At 39.7% G+C, this 22,658-nt stretch overlaps 2 protein-coding genes across 7 annotated transcripts in view; both read right to left on the reverse strand.

The window, feature by feature from the left end:
- mtbp (MDM2 binding protein) overlaps positions 1 to 9,540 on the reverse strand; it is a 29,265-nt gene extending 19,725 nt beyond the window's left edge. For all 4 annotated transcript variants that reach the window (XM_087174829.1, XM_023409273.2, XM_023409272.2 and 1 more), the window contains exons 1-8: positions 9,368 to 9,540; positions 8,845 to 8,925; positions 8,688 to 8,761; positions 7,543 to 7,691; positions 7,135 to 7,193; positions 6,108 to 6,252; positions 5,514 to 5,628; positions 2,489 to 2,605 (exon numbers count right to left, since the gene is read on the reverse strand). In XM_087174829.1, coding sequence (XP_087030955.1) covers positions 2,489 to 2,605; positions 5,514 to 5,628; positions 6,108 to 6,252; positions 7,135 to 7,193; positions 7,543 to 7,691; positions 8,688 to 8,761; positions 8,845 to 8,925; positions 9,368 to 9,434 — 807 coding nt within the window. In that variant the 5' untranslated portion in view covers positions 9,435 to 9,540. The remainder of the gene's footprint in view (positions 1 to 2,488; positions 2,606 to 5,513; positions 5,629 to 6,107; positions 6,253 to 7,134; positions 7,194 to 7,542; positions 7,692 to 8,687; positions 8,762 to 8,844; positions 8,926 to 9,367) is intronic.
- A 641-nt stretch (positions 9,541 to 10,181) lies between these two features.
- zfat (zinc finger and AT hook domain containing) lies at positions 10,182 to 22,211 on the reverse strand. Of its 3 annotated transcripts, none has more exons than XM_023409264.2 (24): positions 22,026 to 22,211; positions 20,631 to 20,789; positions 20,046 to 20,213; positions 19,634 to 19,762; positions 19,265 to 19,378; positions 18,887 to 19,009; positions 18,714 to 18,787; positions 18,443 to 18,528; positions 18,059 to 18,160; positions 17,596 to 17,744; positions 17,393 to 17,484; positions 17,033 to 17,181; positions 15,979 to 16,942; positions 15,069 to 15,195; positions 14,671 to 14,903; positions 14,185 to 14,266; positions 13,504 to 13,623; positions 12,536 to 12,709; positions 12,264 to 12,352; positions 11,574 to 11,712; positions 11,353 to 11,459; positions 11,018 to 11,105; positions 10,740 to 10,837; positions 10,182 to 10,662 (listed from the first exon to the last, which is right to left on the reverse strand). In XM_023409264.2, the coding sequence occupies exons 1-24, from the start codon at positions 22,042 to 22,044 to the stop codon at positions 10,462 to 10,464; spliced, it is 3,786 nt and encodes a 1,261-aa protein (XP_023265032.1). In that variant the 5' UTR covers positions 22,045 to 22,211; the 3' UTR covers positions 10,182 to 10,461. The 3 variants fall into 3 exon arrangements, with proteins under 3 accessions (XP_023265032.1, XP_087030957.1, XP_087030956.1); XM_087174831.1 differs by lacking the exon at positions 22,026 to 22,211 and adding an exon at positions 21,601 to 21,853 and having other exon boundaries at positions 10,182 to 10,656; XM_087174830.1 differs by lacking the exon at positions 22,026 to 22,211 and adding an exon at positions 21,601 to 21,853.
- Between the last annotated feature and the right edge of the window lie 447 nt (positions 22,212 to 22,658).

Below are 22,658 nucleotides of genomic sequence, written 5' to 3' on the forward strand. Positions count from 1 at the left end.
CAAAAGATGAGTGCAAACCCCATGGAAGTAATGTATGACTACAAATTTCCCCCTGTTGAAAAATTGGGCATTAGCCTTCCTTGATGATCTGTTAAATCTATATTCTAATACCGTTTTCTGGCTACAAGGCCAACAGAAGAACTAGGGGTCAACTCCCATTGGCAGATAAAATTGATTTGATTAATCTGACTGATGGTCCTTCTGTCACAGTTTCCTCTATGCGATTAAAGGGCAACCAAGAACTGACCCTTTTCAACCATCTCCTTCTAGCCACCAGATATCATTAGAAGATGAAGTGTGTGCAGCTCATTCAACTCTTTAGCTAGGAGGTAAGATGTGGGTTGAACTAAGGGTTAAAGGTACACTTCTACCCTAAATTAAAATTCAGTCATTATCTACTCATCCCGTCAATCAAACCTTCCCTAAGGTTTGTAGGAATATGACTACACAGTAGGGCTGGGAAATTAACTGAAACATTATCAAATATATATTATCAATTATCTTGCTCATGTCGGTTAAAGCTTTCCCCCGATGCAAGTGTTCATGAACTGTACCCTTAAAAAAATAGTACCTTGTGTCCAGTCACATGCCTTCACCCCTTCCAAGTAATGTTAGTGAGCGTTCACTCAAAGTGAAGCTGGCGATATGAATGTCACAAGCGCGAACACTGAGCCTCAGGCTATGTCCACACTAATACGTTTTAGTTTTAAAATGAATCACGTTTGCTACATTTACTCCTACTACACACTAGTCACATTATTTCACCATAGTTTTCTTTGTAGCAGCAGAAATTAACAGATTCAAACAAATTACATTTCTCTGAAAAAGATTTCTTCACTGACAATGTTTGGATCATGTGCAGGCCCTGCAGCACTCTGGCAGGAGACTGTGCTTGCTACTGTCCTTGTCAGAGAGGAAAAAACAAGAAATAATGAAACAAACAATTGGACCTTTAAAACAACCATGCAACTGTGTGGCAATAAAAACAAAAAATTTGCTGCCTGAGGCATTTGGACAAGTTAAATGAGATGCAGCTTTGTCAAAGCCTGGTTCCAGACCTCTGAATTGCTGCTCACATCAACGATTAGCTCAGTGGTTCAAATGTTGTTGTTCCTACTGACAGCTTTTCTCCCCACCTGGAGAAACATTCAACCAATCAAGAGCTTTGTAGGTGGGATAAAGAATGGGGACATCTTCTACCTACATATTGTAGCTAGCTATTTAGTAAGAATGCACTAATCCACTTCTGATATCAGATATTGGTCTGATATTGACTCAAATAACTGGATCAGGTATTGCTGACAATAGTGCCAATCGATTCTATTGTTATTCTATGTTTACAACTGCCTGCACGCACTACATCATGCATCACCCGGAAGGACAGCTAAAAACAAAGGGTCAGCAGTTCTATGGCTACTTGCAATATCTGCAAAGCCAATGATTCAAGGGGTGATAGTAGTACTGCAAGAGAATGGAAAATGACAAAATATAGCAACAAAAACAGCAATAATTGTGAATGAGAATAATACAGCCTGTGATGAGTTGTCTTGTAAACAAACAAAAACTAGAATTACTGCTTTGCAGGTGTATGACTTCGCCACTCAAACTAGTTTAAGGATACTTCACTGTTTATCCAGATTGATATAAAATATTAACCATGTGTGTGAAATTTTGGCTTAATTGCTGTGTGAATTCTTGAGTTATGGCTGAAAATGTGTCTTGTGCAGTCAAACTGACCTTGACTTTTAACCAACAAAATCTAATCAGTTCATCCTTGAGTCCAACTGAATGCTTGAGCCATATTTGAGATATCATGTTAATGAGATGGGATGGACTGATGGACAACCTGTAAACGTAACACCTCCGGCCCTAGCTGTCGTCAGTGTGAGGCTTAAAAACTATGTTTTTATTTCACAAAAATGCCTTGTGTGTATTTTTGAGGTCTACCAAACATGTTGAATACATTTCAGTCCTTAAAAAACTATTTTTAAAATACTTTAAATTGTGTGTTGATTACACCCAAGTTTACTTGTTAGCATCTTCTTCTTCCCTACTTTTGTTGACACATTGCTGGCACATTTCTTTGCATGTTACAACCAGCAACTATTGATCAGTGGAACCGTTTGAAACTAGTTGCAGGATGTGCATCATGGCAGCCATGTGCACGACAGGAGCAAACCTGGCAATGACGCTACTAATAGTCACAAATTCCACAGTGCACCTTACAGTCATCTTCTTTAAGCTACAGCATCCTCCACGTGGAATGAAAATGATGTGGGCAGGAAGGAAACTCGGTAATGATTGGACAAAGCAAAACAAAATATCCCACCTCCAAAACAGAGCACACACTGAACCCAGTGTGATGTTGAATGAATAAAGTGAAACAAAACGGCAACTCAGTTTCATCATCAGACTACAGTTTTCAGTTACTCCATTCAACAACAGGAAGTTTAAAGATGTGACAAGTATTGAAGCGCAAAGGACTCACCTCAGACTGTAGTTTGTGGTCTGTAGTGGTGTAGGAAGCCTGCAGGAGACTGGACCCTGATATGTGATGCACTGGAGAGCGCAGAGAAAAGCCATCGAAACGTAGCTCTGACACATACTGAAGCGCACACGCACACACGCACACACACACACACACACACACACACACACAGAGAAGGTCACATAACAGTTAAGTGATCTTACCATGACACACAATCTCTGTTAGTCAGTACTAGTTAGAAATCAGTGCCTGTGCTACATATCACAGACGTACACAAACTGTTTGACCTCCTTAAGATTGCTATAACATTAATTACAGTATATCATGCAGCTAGTAAGTTCTCAAATGAACTCAAAAATTGTTATGGTTTGCTTTTATCATATGGCTGTGCAGTTAGTGATAAACATGCACATACACTCAAATTAGTTGTTATGCTACTGTATTACATGGCTGTAAAGTGGTGGTGGCTGCTCTCAGACATGCTTTTATTCCTGTCGGAATTCTCCTTTGTTCCAGCGCTCTCCGACTGTGAAGCCTTTATTGACTGACTGACTGCTGGAGCCCACTCACTTCTGAAGGCAGCAACTTAACAAAGGTCACTACAGTGAAGGAGAAGCTGCATGCTTGTCTCAGCATACCCCGAATTAAGCAGACAGAGGAAAGGTGACTGGGGAAAACTTTTTCCAAATGAGATTTGAGTTCGTATCAGTGTCTGAACAGTACTGGATTTTTGAGCCTGATAGCGATATCTAAAAAAGGATATATCAATCTATATTTATTTTATTTAACATTATTTATAAAAAATAACTTAAATGTGTTTAATTTAAAATAATCTTGTCAATGCTCTCTGGTGGACAAACTATTTAATGGGATACTGTTACTAAATTACATCCAACATATCTTAGGCATTTCTGTGATATGTATAATGGCAGCCAAAGAATCTGGATATCATTGTGATGGACACAACATCATAAATATTCAAATGAACTTGAAGAGAAATTGTGGGCATGTGTGGCCTTTGCTATAGAATTGCATGTTTTATTGGCTTCATGGTCTTCATTCCCACAACAAAATATCAAAAGGTCTGTGTCAAAGAAACAACCCTCCAGGTATATTCACTTGACTGGGAATGCTGCTTCAATTTATCAATGTGGAGAGGTGAAAATTTTAAAAAATATATATTTAACATAACGATGTAACTGTATATTTTTTAGATGCAAGCTGATCAATGTTTAAAATGATCTTAAAATGCCAACTGAAAATCTCCAGATTAAAGCACACCAACAGTATGAGACATAAAAGGAAACTCCACAGTGAAACAGATTGCTGATTCTCTCTAGAGGACTGTGGAAGAATAGCACAAAATTGGCCAATTCTGTCCAGAGACAGAAAACTGCTGCACCTGCCAGAGCTCTCCCGTAATGAGAAAGAAGTACAAGTGGGCATGAAGTAATCTCCAGAGTAGCAACAAAAAAAATTCTGTCAACTCACCTCGGCCTATTCACTCTGACACTAAATTGCAGCTAGAGGCACAAAAGCGGGAAAGAAAAAGACAATATATGACCAGAAATGTGTGGACATCTGGTATTGAGCCCATATGTGACTGTTTGATTGACTCTACCCTAAACTGGTGCAGTTGAAAGAGCAGTATTGCCCACCAGATCATTGTATGCTACAGCATTAGGATTTCCCTGAACTGAAAGTAAGTGCTCCAGACAGAATATACACAACAGTATGTGGACACAGGTGTCTACAAGCTCTAGCCATACTTTCATCTAAATGTACTTTTTATTCTTTAAACTCCAACAAAGGTCAAGAACAGCACTGTACCTGCATGTCAATAAGACCAGCACTGTCCTTTAAATGCAGACAGAAACTGCCCAGAGGCGTTCTCTAACATTTGTCCTTTGCCCAAGCCTGGACCAATCACTAATTGCAGCCGACTCCTCAGGGAGCGAGGTCGAGTCAGAGCAGGGCCAGGCAGGACCGGGTAGCCTCTGCCAGGGCAATACCAGCAAGGCAGAGCGATTTCCCATGACCCCTCAGTGACATCCAGTGATTCCTCTAGATTCATTCAGCGGTAGAGAAAAACCTATCCCCCATTGACTCAAAAAGTCACTCAATTTAAAAGGAAATACATGAAAATTTCGCCTGTGCCCTTGTGTGCAGTGCATGAGTAATTTCACATGAAAAAGATAGAGGAACACATACGGTGGCATGAATCAGGTCTCTGAATCACAATTACCCCTGGTATAGGAGGCTTTTAAGGAAACCACAGTTTTCTCTGCCTTTTCTCACTGAGCCCAGCAAGATGTGTGCCCCATCTCACAGAGAACACTGTTCATAATAAAAAGCCCAGGGCAAGAAAGCTGGTGAGTTTAAAAGGCTCCGCCTTTTTCTCATGCCATCTACAGTACTTGTCCAGGACGCACAAATTCACAGAGAGAGAGAGAGGCTAAGACAAAAGAAGTCCTTTCTGTCAACAGCCACGACCTCACTAACTCATTTCTCTGCAGCTTTTAAAAGATCAATCACTCCTACAGTACTTCAGAGCCTTTGACACAAACACATGCATTGAAGCTACTGTATATAGATTCATAAAGGTATACACAAAGATTACAGATAGATCTTAACAGCTGTCACCCACGTACACATTTTTCAAAACTTAACTTTCTTGTAACTGACAGTTTCATCATAGCACTGAGTCATGCATACACTGTACACATACACAGACACTCAATTTTCCTTTCTGTAATAAGCCAGCCTTTTTGGCCCCCAAATGTCCTGTGTCCCCAACACCCTCTTTGCTGTGTTTGTAACCATTACATTGTGTTTTAACAAAAACTAATATGGCTGGGCTTTTCTCATGGTTTATACTGTATAGGTTCAAGTGAGTTTCCTTGTTTTCTCCATTTCTTTCTCCATTTTTCTACACTAAAATGAAAAATACAAAATAATTTATACTAAAAGTACTGTATCCCCAATGTTTCCTTGTCATGCTCACTTCATTTGCAGAGACCCTTACCTTCCTTTCTCTGATAACCAGGCCGCCCCTCCATAGTTCTCTGTGGTCCACACAGCTATCCAGGTCACCAGGCTCCACCAGACCAGCACTCAGGTAGGATGCTGCTTTCTGCCACCTGGGCAAGAAACAAGAAAAAAAAAAAAAAGGATCACTCAATGACCTGCACTGGAAGTTTTATTGCTGATTCCTGTAAATTAAGGATAAAAGTCCTGATCCATATTAATTCTCCCTTCTATGGAAGTAAAGTAGCAATATTGCTGAGAATTTAATGCAGCTACTCCAAGCCATTAACTAAAATGAGTGCTTCTGTGGAAATGTTTCTCAGACTATTCATCCATTACTGTAAGTCAACACATGTATATATTTACTCATCTATCTCCCCCTAGTGGTGAACTGGGAGCATTTCAGAAATAATCATACCTGCAAATTCACACAATACTGCTCCTTTTCCTGCATTTTGAGCCTCCTTTGGAAACTTCTCATCACACAGTCATGTGTGCCAGTACCACAGTGAACTACCTGTTGTTTGTGTATATGAGTATATGTTCATTTAGTTTCTAAATGTATTGCATGTGTATTTTTCTGTCTCCTCACCCAGTCATGTGCTGTGTGACTACATTTATCTTTGCACCATGCCAGCAGGACATGTGTTTGAGGGCTCCCAGCAGAGGCAGCAGGTCTTTAATAGGAGGGGGTTGCTCAGCAGAGCCCAATACCAGCACATCCAGCAGGGCTTTACCTGAGAGGGAAATATAGGGCAAACCAAAGAGGAATTCATTAGACGCTTTCTTTCTGTCTTTCTTCTTTTTTTCTCACATACATGTCTCTACAGGATTACATTAGGGGACAGTGACCTAAGCTAGTCGCTCCACTGACATCATCTTCTCTGTTTGCACCTCTAAATATCAAAACCTGTGGAAGAAAAGTTAGAAGCCAGCAGTGACTCCGGCTCCTCAGGGCAGCTAACAGTGAAGGGTGACTGTTCCTGAACTCCTGTGGAGGTGGTGAATGCTAAGCAGTACTCTTTAAAGAGTGAATTATCACTTCGGGAGGCAGACTTGAAGTATCTCTCCTAATTCTCCCAGAGGGGAGTGCATATGTACGAAGTACAATAGGGCACCTTTTCCACAGGGCTGCAGCAGGCAGATTTTCAAAATCTATTCGCTTGAAATTGGCCCGGATCCTTGTAACACAGCTGAGGAGTTTGGGGTCAGAAGAGGATTTAATTCCACACTATTGGCAGCTTTTGGCTAAGACAAAATACCAACTGCACACATTGTTTTATGGAGTAATCTAACTTCTTGCTGCGTTGTCCCATCAGGAAACTATATGATTGTTGTTCTCATTAAGGCAAAGTGAAGAAAATTGGCGAGCCATGCTGTAAAGATAACCATAACAAGCAAAATCATCTGAGAAGAAATGTGTGGAAGTATTCTGGATTCAACACAATTGATGAAAAAATAGGGCATTTAAGTCATTTTAAATAGATTTCATGTTAGTTTTATTATACTCTAACTATATTTTTTAAAGAAAGTGACAGCCCTGCTCAGAACACAGTTAACATCAGTACAGATGACAGATACAAAATGATAGCATACAGTAACTCACAGGTCCACTGTACCTGGGGGTGGTAGCTTGTCTGACAGTAGATGCAGTCCTTCTGCAGCCTCCTCCAACAACCTGTTCAATAGAGTCATTCAGACCACATCAGAAAGACTTGGGGGGCCCACTGGCCAAAATGGCCCGAACACCAGGACTTTAATTCTTAAGACTGATTTAATTCTTGAGATCTTCACACAAGTTTCCATCTACTTTTGACCTACACATTAGGAAATGGTCTTTATATAAAATGTAGATCTTTCTAATAATTTAATATGTTGATATAATATCAGTATGCTATAACAAATTTAGATAACATCAGTTTTATGACTACCCATATTTATGTGTTTGGCACAATCCTTCAACACAAAGCAGAAAAAACAAGCTTATTTCTTTACATAAAGAACAGAAAACATCATCTGTCGCTCACTCTGTCAGAGTTGGCTGGTCATCCTTTTGATCCAGTGCCTCCTGATTGCTCAGAGAACTGAGACATGACTCCACAGCAGTAGGTTTCGCCTCCTCACTGTCAGGTTTCTGATGGCCTGCGCCCAACTCTTCCCAGTCCGGGCTGCAAAACTACAAAACAATGGATATACATTCAGGACTAATAAATGTAATAAATAATTCAGTTTTCCTTTTTGATTTTTTTAATATGCTCATTACACAAGGTGTGCACATCTACACAAAGGATTAAAATCTTTAGAAAGTAACCTTTTGTGTTAATATCACCTAATAACTGGAGTGGACTGGAAAACAAAATCAGTTTAGCTGACCTGCATTGAATTCATTAAACTATTATATTCATTTACGTAACGTAAAGGAAGAGCATCAACTGGACTTCACACAAAGACATGATGGGGTACAGTAAAACAAATTCATGTTTCAACTGTAAGCTAATTTTGTTTTATATATTGTATATTTTGTAATCTTGCTGCCGTATCGTGGCTGTAGCAGCTTCTATGAAAATAATTTTCATATTATCAGTTGATTTGTTGCTGTTCTGACAATTTAGTAACTAAGATGAAAGAACAGATACAATATGCTATGATCGTTTGTTTAAAGTATTTCAGAATTACTGAGGACACTATCCACCACCACAAAAGCAGTAGTTCAATGAGTTACTGTCAGAAAACTTGATACAGTGTAGGAAAGATCAGCAGCATTGAATATTATAATACATTATAATAACAAGGTGCTTGTGTTGCAGCTGTGCAATTTAGGTTGAACATAGACTTAATGACGTCTTTTATATATTATACTACAGCTCAGGACGTTAAGCTCCTGCCTAAGAAAGATTTTGCTGTGACAAAAACTACATGATATCACTTAGTTTTTATAATAGATGCTTTACATTCGATTAGGGCCAGGAGTTCACTACAAAAGACAGCTTACTGAGTACTGAGGCAACATATTTTCTCAGTCCTTATTCTACACAGAAGTCTTCTGGGCAAAGACTTTTACCACCTCACAAATTGGGGAAAAAAAGCACACAGATAGGGGCTAATGCGCAACTCCTTGAAATCTAAATTACTGTTTGGAAATATAGTCTTGGTTCTCTCCTTTATGTCTTACTTGTGTTATTCCCTGGCAAGCCTGAACAGCGAAGTACCACCTCTGGGCTGATGGGCTGCCATTTAGAGAACAAGCTAAAAGGGAAAGGAGGAAAAACGTTAAGGAGTGTTTCTGCATTGAAGTCAGGCAGGGAAAAAAATGAACACAGTTACTGTACCTGGAAACACAGAGATCCCTACTGACTCCTGGGTTGAAATGTCCACCAGTCTGTCATATATGCGCTTCACTGGCTCCAGACCTGTGAACAACAACAACTGAGCTGCCAGGCTTCATGCTAGCCAGACTACCGGTTCATTTCAGACTAAAAACATATAAACAGCTAATCATTTAGACAATGTAATCTCAGCAAAAAGAAACCTTAAATGCATTTAAGGGTTTTTTGTTAGTTTGAGTCCAATTCAGCTACCAATTTTTAGATTAATTTTTACTGTAAAAAGGTTTTGGGTGGTTAACTGAAATGTTTACAAGCCAAAAGTATGAGACTCAACTCTCTCCTGAACCAAACGGATCTGAAGAAAGGTTGCCAGTGTGCCTTAGATATTTAGCATTGCTCTAGTCAAACCCAAGTTCGTTAACCTAGAGTTAGTGTATCCACTTATCCACACACTGTCTGAGCCACTAGCTAACTAAACTAAACTTGGCTAACATACGCACTCATTTATAATTTGTTTCAAACTCACATGTATCGTCCTCTGCCACGTCGTCGTCAGTTTGACAACAGGAAATAACCAACACATACCGGTCCATCTCGTGTAAACTCGTGTTAACTTCACGGTTTTAACTTCACGGTTAACGTTTGTTTGGAGTCATATATTTGCTGTATAATGGACAACAGTCTTTCCCGCACTGTCAAATTTCCCACCAGTTCTTCTTCTTCTACATTATGTATCGGCAGCCGGCATCAGGACACTAAGCGCGCCACCGCCACCTACTGGACTGAGACCGAAACACCAGACAAACCTGTCGACATGATGGTACAAACTTCAAAATCTTTGCACACATCTCATTTCGTTTTCTCTGTATTACTGGAAGAAAAGTATTAACAGATCATTTTCCATAATGTGTCAGAATACTGTATTCAATATCCTGCATGATGGCAAGGGTTATATGATCTCTTTTTCAGACTTATGACAGTGTATGTGTAAACACTATTCATACATAGTTCCATAAATTAATAGATCTCAGATTTGTGTATTCAAGTCTTTACACTTTAGTGTGCCATATAGCACAATATGGTGCCTATTTCCAAACCATAAAACACTAAAAACAGCTATGTTGAGATCATAATGCGTGCAAAGGTGCTGCTTCTCTAAAAGCTGACTTTTCCTCTTTCATTTTATGTTCAGCACTTTCTTCTGCTGCAGACTACTAGAGTTAAAAGTGTGTCACAATAATGTTCATAAAAAATGTTTGAGTTTCAAGAAATTTTGAGCAACATCTGAAATCAACCTTAATCAACATTTTGGAGAATTGAATCCACTCCAGAGCATAAAACACTGCAGCACAAGGATTTTATTTAAATATACTGTACTGTATTGTAAGTACAAAATATGTCACATAATCACAAAACAAAGTATTGCACTTTTTGTTTTCATAATTACCAAGTGACTGAAAAATAAAACTGATGAAGAAAATTCTAATGATGACTAAGAAACATTCAGTAAATCCTGATTTTATTGCTTATTGGTACATTTTATGTTGTAAACTGATCTAATACTCATTGATATACTCAGCACTGATGGATCAATAATCTTATGTTAAAATACAAGCATCATTAGTTGATTTCTACAGTGTGTTCCTGAACGTAGACAATATAGTGGTGAGTGTTCTCTCCCTGAGTAAGGACTGTCAGAGCCTCCAGGCCGTGTGCATCCTCCACCACCATGACCTGGTCACCAGATAGACTCCCCTCTGCATTCACCACCATCAGCTGGTTGCTGCAGTTACCGATTTCCTGCTCGTCGGCCACCTGCAACTTCGGCAACAACTCAACATCAACATTTTGTTGTAAACACTCATTGTTTCCTGAGTCAGCTATGTGATGATTTTTACCTGTTGTACCACAGTAACAGTGCCTGGAGCCATGGCGACCATGGAAGTGACAGCGTCGTGAGTCTCTGAACTGAACTCAGTGATCTGCTGGATATTAACTGAACACAGAAGACAATGTGTTATACAGGACATAAACTAAAGCACATTAATAACAAGCATAAATAGGAATAGCAATGAACAGCCCTTCCTCGATTATCTGAGCAGAAATCATCTTTAAAAAGGTGCCTGGTGTTTGCAGGGTTTGGCTGAGTCACTTATCTGCTACATGCTGTTGTTACCGTTGTCGTGCAGGGCTGCTACAGGTGCTTCTGTCAGCTGCTCTTCATCCTCCACAGAAACATACTGGGCCTCTACTGTCTCACCCGCCTGGATATTTATACATATGGCAGATCTTGTATGATCCTGAAAACTGGTAACTGTGTGTAAATGTGAAACTGGTACTAATGTATAATAACATGGTCAAGTTAGGTCAAGTTAGCAAGCTGTTCTTGCTTCTCATATTTTGGCAGCAGTTTTAAAATAAAAAAAAAAAGAAATATCATTTTCAGTGATAAGAAAAAATAACTCAGTGCCCCTTTTCTTTGTATCTAGTATGTGTGTTTATACTGTATACCTCCCAGGTGCCTTCCACCACTTTCAGGCTGTGTTTGCTCTTCAGGTGGCGGTTCAGCTCCCACTTAGTGCCATAAACAAATTCACATTCAGGACACTTCATTCCACCTAAACACAGGTACACACAAAAGCTTTAGACACTTTTTGCTTTGTAAAGACTTTAGATATTACTCTAAAGAACATAAGGTTCTGGAAATAGCAGAGAGAAAGTAAAGACCAGACCTTGCTGTTTCAGAGCATCAGGGTTAGGTTGCCCAGGTCCGGCATTCTCATATTTCTGATTTGGGTGTTTCAAGTTGTAGTGACGCTTCAGGGGACCAGCGATGTTACAGGAGTAGTGGCAGTAGGCACAACGAAATGGCTACAGGGATAGACGAAAACACATATAAGTAAATGCAAATGAAATATCAGTAGAACACAACTGACTCTGAAACATTCATTGATTTTTCTGAACAACTCATTAACTATTTTGTCAAAAAAAATGACCAGGGAGGAACTTAGGTTAGCTTTATGACCCATTTGTACTGTTAATATTGGTTGAGAAAGTGGCAATACAATGGCAAATGGTTGACCAACCTTTAATATCCAGAACAAAGAACACTGAGTGAGACTCAATCGTTCATAGATAAAATATAAAAATAAAATACTATTGTTGGATCACATAAAAATAAAATACTATTGTTGGATCACATCGGTAGCATATTACAAAAATATATAACATATTTAAAAAATTAAAAAATGTATCAATTAATTAATTAATTTGTTTGTTTAACAAACAAGATGAATGAGGTTTTTTTAGGTCATTTTATTCATTTTACAAGAGATATAAATTGTGTGTGTGTGTGTGTGTGTGTGTGTGTGTGTGTGTGTGTGTGTGTGTGTGTGTGTGTGTGGCTGTGTGCGTACTCTGACCTTAAATTCAGCATGTTGCTCCATGTGTCTGAGCAGGGAAGGTTTAGAGACCGAGGTAAAGTCGCACTCCGAACATTGAAACCGCTTCCCTGAACAAACAGTATTATTGCCCTTATTTTTTATCATCACTTTACACTCTCAAATTTCTGCTAGGCTAGCGGAGTAGCAGAATACTTGTGGCATACAGAACACAAACATTATAAAACAGAGTGACAACAATAGCATTTCAAAAAAAGATCATCATCATCAGTGACAGAGCAGAGTGCGTGTACCTTCATCAGTGTGGCTCAGTCTGTGGCTTTTCAGTGTCACTTTAGATTTGAACTTTTTACCACACAGATCACAGAGATGACGTTTCTCTGTGTTGTGTCGGTTCATATGAGTCTTCAGGTTACTCCTACTGCGGCCCGCGTAGTCACACACACTACAGAGGTATGGCTTCAGACCTACACACATGGAGACAGGTTTACAAACAGATTAGCAGCAGCCCAGCAAAGATAAGACAATAAGAATATAGGACAGCAGGGATGTGAAAGTGGCAAGAAAACTGGCAGGAGACAAGACAAATAAACTAGCTAAAAAACAGCATATGCACTGCAGTAAATTGGTTGCATTCACTGAGCCTTTCCTCAACACCTGCTCGGGACTTGTGTCTGCCAGGTTCCACAGCTTTGTGACAGATGTAACTCAAGGTAAACAGCTCATCGAGGTAAGCAAGTGTTAAAGCAGGGAGTGAGGAGAGAAGGATGTAGCCATGGTTTTTGTATTAATCAATTTCAGCAACCAACCATCAGCTGCACAGTGGGTTATCAGTCACAGAAGAAAACATATGGTGGAACAAAAGTTACATGTGTTTTGTAGAGACTAATACACATTGCACTTGTCTAAAACAGCCCTTAACTGAAAAACTGCATGTCTTGTAACTTTTGTCTAACTTCACTGCTCCACCTCTCATTCTTAATCTTGGAGATAATGCCAGCAGCACACAATATGACAATTTGGTTTGTGTGTGTTCTCATCATTTCACAAATTGACCCACAGGCCAATTTCCTCCTGCAACGTCTGCAGTGTGTTTTCAGTCTAGCCCGTCCTCCTGGAGGGCAGCCAGGAGGAAGAGTAGATGGAAGCTCAACTCACACAGTAATCAAACAGTGAAACGCTGCGTATGGACAATTATGGGCCCAGATGTGTTGCTCCAGACTGTGGGTTTGTCTGTGTTAAAGGTAGAGGGATATCACACCTTGGTGGGCCCAGATGTGCTGCTGAAAGTCACTGCTGTTCTTTAGGAAGTAGGAGTCACAGTAAGGGCACTTCTCTGCACGCTGTACCATCAGTCCTTTTCCCTGCACAGGTAATGTATCTGCCCGACACATACATACATGTACACACACACACACAAACACACACACAAAATGAAATCACAGTCTTGTAAAATCACTTGTGACCTTAAAAGCATCTGATTGTTAACAACTGAACCTGACTATGCAACAAGCTATTTAGGTCAGTCTCTTGTGATATCTGTGATTCAAAGCCAAGAGAATGTTTCCACAGATCAAACCATATCAAGCTATTGTTCCATAAATAACAGGGGGTATTCCAAGTTGTAATAAACAGGCAACAAATTGTATACTCTATCATTACAATGAGTTGCAATATAATATAACTAGAAGATGACACACTGCAGTGATACTCTAACAACAGAGAAAGTAAAAATAGCCAAGCTGTCAGTTTTACTGGCTCTGTGAAAGATTCCACCCTGGAGTCTGGATTTGGCCGACAGCGGAGAGTAGACACATGTGAATACTGACACTGATTTAAAGGACAGTCTTGAAATTGTTTCAGGAGAAGATACTAAGAGGCATGAACAGGTCATTGTGTGTCTGTCTGTCCATGTGTATAGATGTATTTGTGTGTTATTTACCAGGGTGGGATGTTTTGATGTGGTGTTTTAGTCTGTGCTCTGGATAGCTGTGCTGGCAGACAGGACAGGCCGCACTCTTCCCCTGTAAACCAAAAGAAAGACAAAGACATCAAGAGTTAATTTTGCATCCTTCACTGAATTAATAGGGAAAACAAATTTGCTTTGATTAATGCTCACATACATTGCATTTTATTGCAAAAAAATTAAAATGTTGATCAAACGTGTTAGTCTAAACTGACACATAATCACATTTAGAGTGTTCTTCCAGGTCAAAGGACTATTGGTTCTCTGAGGTAATCGGGATGGGATTATATACTGTAACCATGGTAGCAGAGGTGGACAGCAGGCCAAGGGAGTTAATAAACTTCAAATAACAAACATACCACCTCTTGAAAACCAATTAACTTGCAATTATACTAGCAGTGTATCAAAAAAAAAAATCTCTAATACTTCTCTGAATAATTAGAATCTCCTCAGGCTGGTTACCTGTTCTTGGTGCGTCCTCAGATGGGCTTGTAGTTTGTATTTGTCAGGTGTGGTGTATTTACAATCAGGATTAGAACAAGGCAGCAGCAAGCCACTGTGCTTCTGGATCTGGTGCCGCTTTAAAGAGCTTTTGGTGATGGACGAGTAGCTACACTTCGTACAGTAATGTGAGTGCTCCTTGGTGTGTGTGCGTACATGGACGTTATAGTGGACTTTGTACCAGAACAGTTTACCTGTGCAGCAGGAAAAAAAAAACATGATTAGAAGCAGCAGACACTGTTTAACACCCAAGCCAGATAGGGGAAAGGCTAAGTAATAAATAATAAGATGTAGTACAAAGTGAAATTAAAACAGAACAGAACAAAACCAGGCTACTGAAGGGAATTTCATCATCTCACCACAGTATTGGCATTCAAGGTCTCCGTAAATTTTCCTGAGCCGTTGGTAAGTCTCCATATTAAGCTGAGTCTTCTGAAGAGATGAAAACACCTGCTGAAACGCGCTCTGATGGAAAACCTCCGACTCCTGCCAGCAGAAAACAAAGAGCAGTCAGTAGATGATTGAAAGTAAGATGAGTTCTTCTAAGATGAGTTACTTAATTCAGACACATAAATTAATGAATAAGTGAAATGTAGTCTAATCAAATCAAATCATCAAGTACAGCATTACTAATCTAATAGGATCAAGAAAGCAACAGTGTAAAATAGCTGAGGCTATATGTGGAGTTATCAATAAGCAATTTCTACTGTGTTTAGTAATATTGGTGTAATATTGTTATTTATATTTACTAACTGATGACATTAATAAATATTAACAAATCACTGAGGCATAATTCTTACATAATTATCGCCTAATCATCACCCTCTCTAAACAGTATATACAGAAGGTTGTTACTTATTGTATGGATCATCAATAATTCTGATATATCTGTCTGCTAGTGTTTCATATTGATTAGTTGAAAATTTAGTTTGATGATCAATTAGTTGTTGAGTCATTTCAAATAAAAAATCCCAAACATTCTCTTTTTTTAGAGTGTAGCTCAAAAGTGAAAATTTGCTGCTTTTTCTTGTATATTCATTATATTTAATGACATATCTTTATATATATTAAATTACATATCTTTGGGTTTTGGACGGTTAGATAGAACGAGTCACATCATGACATTGCCTTGAGCTCTAGGAAAGTGTGATGGACATTCAAAACTGTTTTCTGATATTTTACTCTTGGTTGCAGCCCAGTTACTGTTCTCAAAAAAAAAAGATCTGCAGGACAGACAGAAACAGCCGACAATACCTGCAATTGATTTACCTTCTCTGAGTGTGGAGTCTGGCCCTCTTCCCCTGAAGGTGCTGATGATGAAGGTATGTTTACACCCAAATCAGGTAAATTTGCATTTCCTGTTGATGAAGATGTATGTTTGTTTTTGGCTGAAGGTGTGTTTTCTTGGGACCTGTTCTCAGGGAAAGGGCTGTGAATGCTCTCTGGTGATAGAAAACTCTGTGTGTTGTGTTCGTGTCTGACTATATGTTCAGCTGCAGGGGTGCATGAGTCCGCTGTGCTGGCCTGTGACTGCTCCCCAGCTGTTGCTTCGTCATGTTTGTCAGTGGGAGTTGTGGTTTCTATGGAAATCATTTCTTGGGAACCTTGCTCTGCACCTCCATTTTTGACTTCTTCCTCTTTTCTTGTCTCTCTGTCTGTCACCTGTACTTCTTCTGCATTTTCACTCTGAGCTTGAGCTTCTTCCCTCTCTTGCTCCCTCTCTTCCCTCCCTGGTACTTCCAGCTGCTCCACTTCCCCATCTGGCCACTCCTCCCTTCCGACACCATTTCTTCCACCCTCCTCTGTCATCCTGTCATCTTCACCCTCCTGCTCTATCCTGTCCTCTTCCTTCTTCCCTCTCTCTGTGTCCCTCTCCTCATCCCCCCACACGCCTCCTCCAGGCTGTATCAAATAGTAGCTGTTATTGATACAGTCGGTGAAGGCCTGCTCCTGGTCCAGCTCAGGGTGAGACTCTTTCAAATGACTCTTCAGTCTCTGAGAGCTGACGAACTTCCCATCACACACACAGCACATGTACAGGAAGAGGTGTTTCCTGACATGAGCGGTGAGGGCGTCCATCTTGGTTGCGGCATGGTCACAGAGCAGGCAGGCAAAGGGACGCTGAGGCCCGTGGACCAACAGGTGGCGCTCCCGTTCGAGCTGATTCTTGAAGCGTCGGTTGCAGGTGGGACAGTGGTACAGGAGCTGTCTGAGGCCCTGACGAGTCTTTAACCTAGAAAAGATAAACAAATGAGAAAGGCCGGTCGCTCAGTTGGTTAAACAGATACAGGTGAATTTAATTTTTAGACACTGTAGGTCACACCTCAGTTGCTGGTAGCTCTGGTAGACAGCAGGGTCTTTCAGGTTATGCCGTTTCTCTATGTGTTTCAGTAAGTTCTTCACATCTGAGTACTTCTTGTCACAGAAGCTGCAGTGCTGCTTCACCTTCAAATGGACCCGCTCTATGTGGACCTGCATTGCCAAAAACACAGAATTACAGCTGAAACCAGAAAGGCAGCAGCTTCGTGCTCAAGAGCATTAGAAATCCAACTGACACGTCACAGTGAGATACTGCTGTGTTGCAGTATGAAGATAAGTGATAATATACTGTATAGCAACCTAAAACTAAAAGGAGTTAACAACAACAATAATAATAATAATAAAAACAGTAATAAAGGAACACCTTGAGGTGTCCGGGGCTGAGGCAGTTGAAAGGACAGTGCTGACAGCTGAACTTCTCTCCCGTGTGTTTCCTCAGGTGAACATTCAGGTTGGCTTTGAAGAGTAAGAAAGTAAGTAAGTAAAGAGGTAAGTAAGTTTTTACAGATTCATTAATTATTTTGCTGGCATTTTTCTTTGCTTGTGTTCCAGTGAGCCTGGATTTACCTTTGATGGCTGATGCGTAGTCACAGTGTGGGCACTGGAACGGCTTCTCCTGGGTGTGTGTCCTGAGGTGGGCGATCAGTGAGTGTCTGAACTTAAAGATCTTATTACAGAACTCGCAGGCGAAGATCTTCAGCTGGCTCTGAGGTAAACTGGGAGACAGAGAGCAAGAATATTACATTTACCAGTTGACCAATGTTATTGTTACTTTGTCTTCAGCTAGGCTGCACAGACAACAACATGCCAATAAGAAAACAAACTAACGTTACCTCATAAAAAGTAGGAAAAACATTTATTTTCTTTTAGAAAATTGTTAAATGAAAATTTGTTAAACTAGAACCTGATTTATTCACATCAGTATTTAGTTTGTAGTTTACACAAGAGCTTGAAGTTATACTTGACCTCTGAACTACTGTAAAATAAAACCATTGTTAATACATTCAATAAAAAAACATTCATACAGTACTTGGTAGCATCTTGCTTTATAGAATATTCCTGGAAGCCTCTGCTGGCAGCTGCTGCTGCTGCTGCTGTTGTTGTTGTTGTTGTTGTGGAGGCTGGATTAGAACTAGGAGTTGAAAAAAAAAGGGATCAGACTGCTGACAGCAGATAACATTGATGGTTAAACTACATCACAAAGAAATTAAAACTGCTGTACAACAGTATTCATGCATGCAACTGATTAGTCAGCTCTCAAGTTTGTTTCACTGTTTGTCTAGTTTGTATCATAGACAATGAGATTCAATGCTTTATTGTCAGATTTTCATCAAACTTACTGACAATTTGGACCATCAATTATGTATTACAATCAAATAATTATATGAGAGATGGATATTTTCCATTAAATTACCTCAGCTCCTGGTCGGTTTTAGGGTTATCTTCGCAGATGGTGGCTCCTTTTGCAAGGTCTTGTGACTGACTGCGAAAGACTGCAGACTGTTGAATGACAATAAAAAGTAAATAAACACTTAGGGTGGTGGGCCAAAAATCTTAAGCGAGTGATATGTCAAAACTTTGGGAAAATAAAACTAAGGCTATATGGTCAATTATGACTAGAGGTAAGTGGAAAAATAGATCTTTTTGTAATTTAGGTGAATGTTTCTGTGTGTTCCTGGGTTTACCTGAGGTTGAGTTTTGATGGCTTTAGACTCTGGTTCTGCTAAACCATCCTCAACTGGAACCATTTTAGAAACACCTGTTGAAATAAAGGTAACATTATTCATAAGACATACTGCCTACAGCAGTGGAGTCATATGTTAGCCAAAATGTAAAAACTAGTACAAAAAAGACTGACCTGGAAGTGTTTCATCTTCCCTCAGAACAACACTGATGACTGACTTTTTGCTTCCTGTTGCTGGGCCTCCCTCTTTGGAGATGCGGCTTCGGTTGCTTCTCAGGGGTCTAAAGCTGCTCACATCTACAAGCAAAGAAAACAAGATTATAAGACTATAAAACTAAACCTGAACCCTACTTAAACAAATCCAACCATTACCAACAGCGCAGTTTGGGCACACAATGAGCTCTTGAGCTGACGAGCTAACACTCACTAGAGATTTTGTAGTCTTCTTATGATATACAGTAAATACCCATCACAGGACAGATCCATCACCTCCTATGTTTGCAGACAGAAGTATCAATTCATTTGAAGAAACAATCCTGATGTTAAATTTACCTTTTTCTCTCAGAAGTCCTGACCTCACTGGGTTTTGGTGCATCTGTTTTGGATCAGCTTTCGTGGGGTCCAAACTCCCAGAGCCCTCAACTCCTGCTCCAACATGGATGCTCCCTGAAAATGATGGTTATTTAATCACTATCGCCTGATTAGCCAAGTACAAAAATGTATATGAACAATATTTTCTGTACTTTTTCCCCAACATCTGTACATAACACAGAGGTATTTAAGAATCTATAATTGTAGTAAGAATAATTCCTAAAATTCTCCGTCACATCATCCAAACTTATTGTTCTTTGTATGCATTTATGAAATATTAACTTTTCTGTTCCTGGTACTTATTTCTGTTGTTGTTGTTTCACTCCTCACCATTCTCCTCTTCGTCCTCCTCCTCTTCCTCCTCTCTCAAACAGATGTGTTTGAGGATCTGTCGTCTGTTCCTGAACGAGCGATGGCAGTTTCTACAGTCAAGTCCCGAAATCCCATCGTGCCTGTCACCTAGCGGAAGGACATAAAAAAAGAGTAGAAATATAGAGTGCAGGAAACAGTTTGATTAGCATAATGATGAAAAATCATTGACAAAAACATGTTTACTCAGAAAAAAATAACACTGTCCATAAGGAAATTAGCCTTTGACACACAATGCTGCTGTAATAGTATAGCCTTTAAACTTTAAAAAATTGGCCCTAAACTCTAACCAGGCATATTGCAAGTGCTTGTTCTTGTCTTCTGCATGAAAAAGAAAGAATTATGGGATACATATAAGTGGCAGCAGTACTACCTTCTGTTGAGCTACATTGTTTGTCTCCTTCCTTCTTATTCTCTTCTTCGTGTCTTTGAAAATTATCATCTGGAGAATGGGTGGAGTCAGCCGTGCACTCTGTCAAATCAGTGCGTGTCTTCTTTGTAGAGCCTTTTGGTCGTCCTCGCTTTCGCTTCACTGGGTTCTCTGCGGGCCAACAAAACAGCAGAACACTTTCCCCATCTTTTTGTTTTTTGATAACAAATCTCCCTACAAGACCAAACCTTCTGTAGCCAAGACCCGGTCTACTTTAGCTTCTGCCTTGTGTCACTGAACTCCATTGTCATCTCCGGAGGACAATGAAAAAGAGTTTTATTACTATGAACAGTATAGTATAGTGTATACTTTTCACATTTGTATTTGGTTTGCATTTAATTCACTTGTAATAACTTTGTACAATTAATTTCATACGGCTTGAGTCCTACACTAATGTTCTTGGACTGCAATCAAGTCAAAGTCCAACCCATCCTCAAATTAGTGAATGTAGTAATAATGATTATGACACAGAATACTTTTTTACATATTCCTGTACTAGTAGTCCTGGCAATGATACACTAATCTGACCTGCCAGCGTCTCCACAGGCTCTGCTACCAGGGGCTGCAGCGCAATGATGATGTCATCAGGAGGTTCCTGCTGGGGGTGCTGCTGGGAACAATGGGCCAGCAGCTGAGAGCGACTGGGAGAGAAGAGGTTGCACAGCCGGCACATAAACACAGCACCAGCTAGAAAGACAAGGAGAAGGAAGGTATCAGTTTCAGAGGGCCAGAGAGGAAACAGAGTCATTTTAAATTTGGAATTAAATTAGAGAATGAGAAAAATGAGAGAGATTAGCATAATTTGCCTGCCTCATAGCAGGGAAGCAGACTGTTATATTTGGGCCCAATGTACCAAGTTACCTCATATTTACAGTCACAAGTTCTATTCTCTATTCCTCTGCAACACCCTGCAAGGAATGTGGTCTTTTTTTGACATGACAGACTCTAAGGGGCCAAATAGATGACTAAATAACAACAGCAGTACAGTAATAAGCATTAAAACAGTATATACCTCAAATAAAAATAAAATTACCCAACAAACAAGGGAAAACAATGAAAATTCTGCTATAGTATTATATTTTTCCTGTTATGGTTTTTTACCTACAGTAAATGGTTCAGGGTAAGTCTGTATTTGTGTATGTGTGGAAATGGCAGTGATTTTGTCTCTTTCTTCTTTGTAAAATTGATTTTCATATTGTATATGTAATGAAAAAATGTAAACGGGGGGAATAAGGGGGATGGGAGGGAAGAGGTTAAACAAATTTTTTTCATATGATTTGAACAGCTGCCATTTTTGCATCAAAATGATCGATTAATCGTTGCAGCGCTCATATCAAATGTATTTTTTTTCCAGGAGAGACTTGTTCAAATTGTCCTACTGTATGAGACAACGGCTGTAACAGTGAGCTCAGCCTCAAATAAGCAGCTCTTTAGATCATCCAATTATCTTGTGAGTTAAAATGTTTAATTTCCTAAAACTCTTTCTTGTGGAACTGACCATCACAGTAACGGAAAAACGAAGCCATGGAAACATGAGCAAGCTTTAAGTGTCTGATGATGTAGTTTGTCTTTAAGTGAGGCTGATGATCTCTCCTCTCTCTCTGCCCACACACTCTGAGACTGTCTCATCTCATCTAACGGTCGCAGTCCAACACTGACACTTAGGACCTACGTTAGTCAACGGACATATCAGTACAGCATACAAACAGCTGTCCAGTGTCAGACCTAACTCTAAATACCGCTTGTACCTTTACTAAACAAGAGACAGCATGTTAATAAAGTCTACAATGTGAACATAAAATACAAGACTACAAATCTGCGCAGAGACACGTCTTACATATAGACGTGTTTGTTTATTTTTGACCCAAGCTAAAATGAAGACCCGACAAACATATTCGAGTTGAAGCTAGCTCAAATTCTTACCTGCTTTCCCTCCATCCATTCCTCCCGCGCTTAAACAGCAAAATAACGCTAATTTATCAATGGACTTGAGCCATTATATGACCAAATATAATCTCTGAATCTGGATTTAGAGCCTAATTTCACATTACGTATGAAGAAATTTCTGTCGAATCTGCGACACAAGTCCTCCCAACCAGCGGAACACCGACACCACAGGACGTGGTGGCAGTGTAGAGGACGGCGCCCTCTGTGGCGGGAGGACTGTATTGTGGCTGGAAAGGGAACTGCAGCATTCAACACAGTTTAGCCCAGGAATTCTTTCCAGATATTTTAATTTGTTGAACGTTGTGTCAAGAGGCCTCAACACCGTAAACTTTTACGACAAATTGTGGGAACCTCACAGAGTAATTCCTGCTCTAATGTTACATTTATGGTGGTTATGTACTGCAACAAATGCAGATCATATCAAAATATAGGTTACAAGATACAGTGAGGATAGTGGGAAAATAACTGGGGGAAAATTGCTGTAAACGGGACAACAGCTACAACATGGCTAGGAAATGTCAGACTTTTTCTATATAAACATGTATTTGACTAGAAAATCATTACTTAAAGAATTATATGGTCAATGACTTATTTGGAAAAGTGCTGCCA

This window comes from Seriola lalandi, unplaced genomic scaffold, assembly GCF_002814215.2.
Source record: "Seriola lalandi dorsalis isolate HSWRI2012SDOR001 ecotype SW California unplaced genomic scaffold, Sedor1 jcf7180002054387, whole genome shotgun sequence".
Classification (NCBI taxonomy): Eukaryota; Metazoa; Chordata; class Actinopteri; order Carangiformes; family Carangidae; genus Seriola; species Seriola lalandi.

Excerpts from the sequence above, each read along its gene's own strand:
- zfat (XM_087174830.1), bottom strand. The coding sequence starts at position 21,628 with ATGGCTTCGTTTTTCCGTTACTGTGATG. Across the intron at positions 17,745-18,058 it reads ATAAAGCAAGATGCTACCAA|TTTACCTCAGAGCCAGCTGA; the intron begins GTACTGTATGAA and ends TCTGTCTCCCAG. Across the intron at positions 11,713-12,263 it reads AGCAACATGCTGAATTTAAG|CCATTTCGTTGTGCCTACTG; the intron begins GTCAGAGTACGC and ends CTATCCCTGTAG.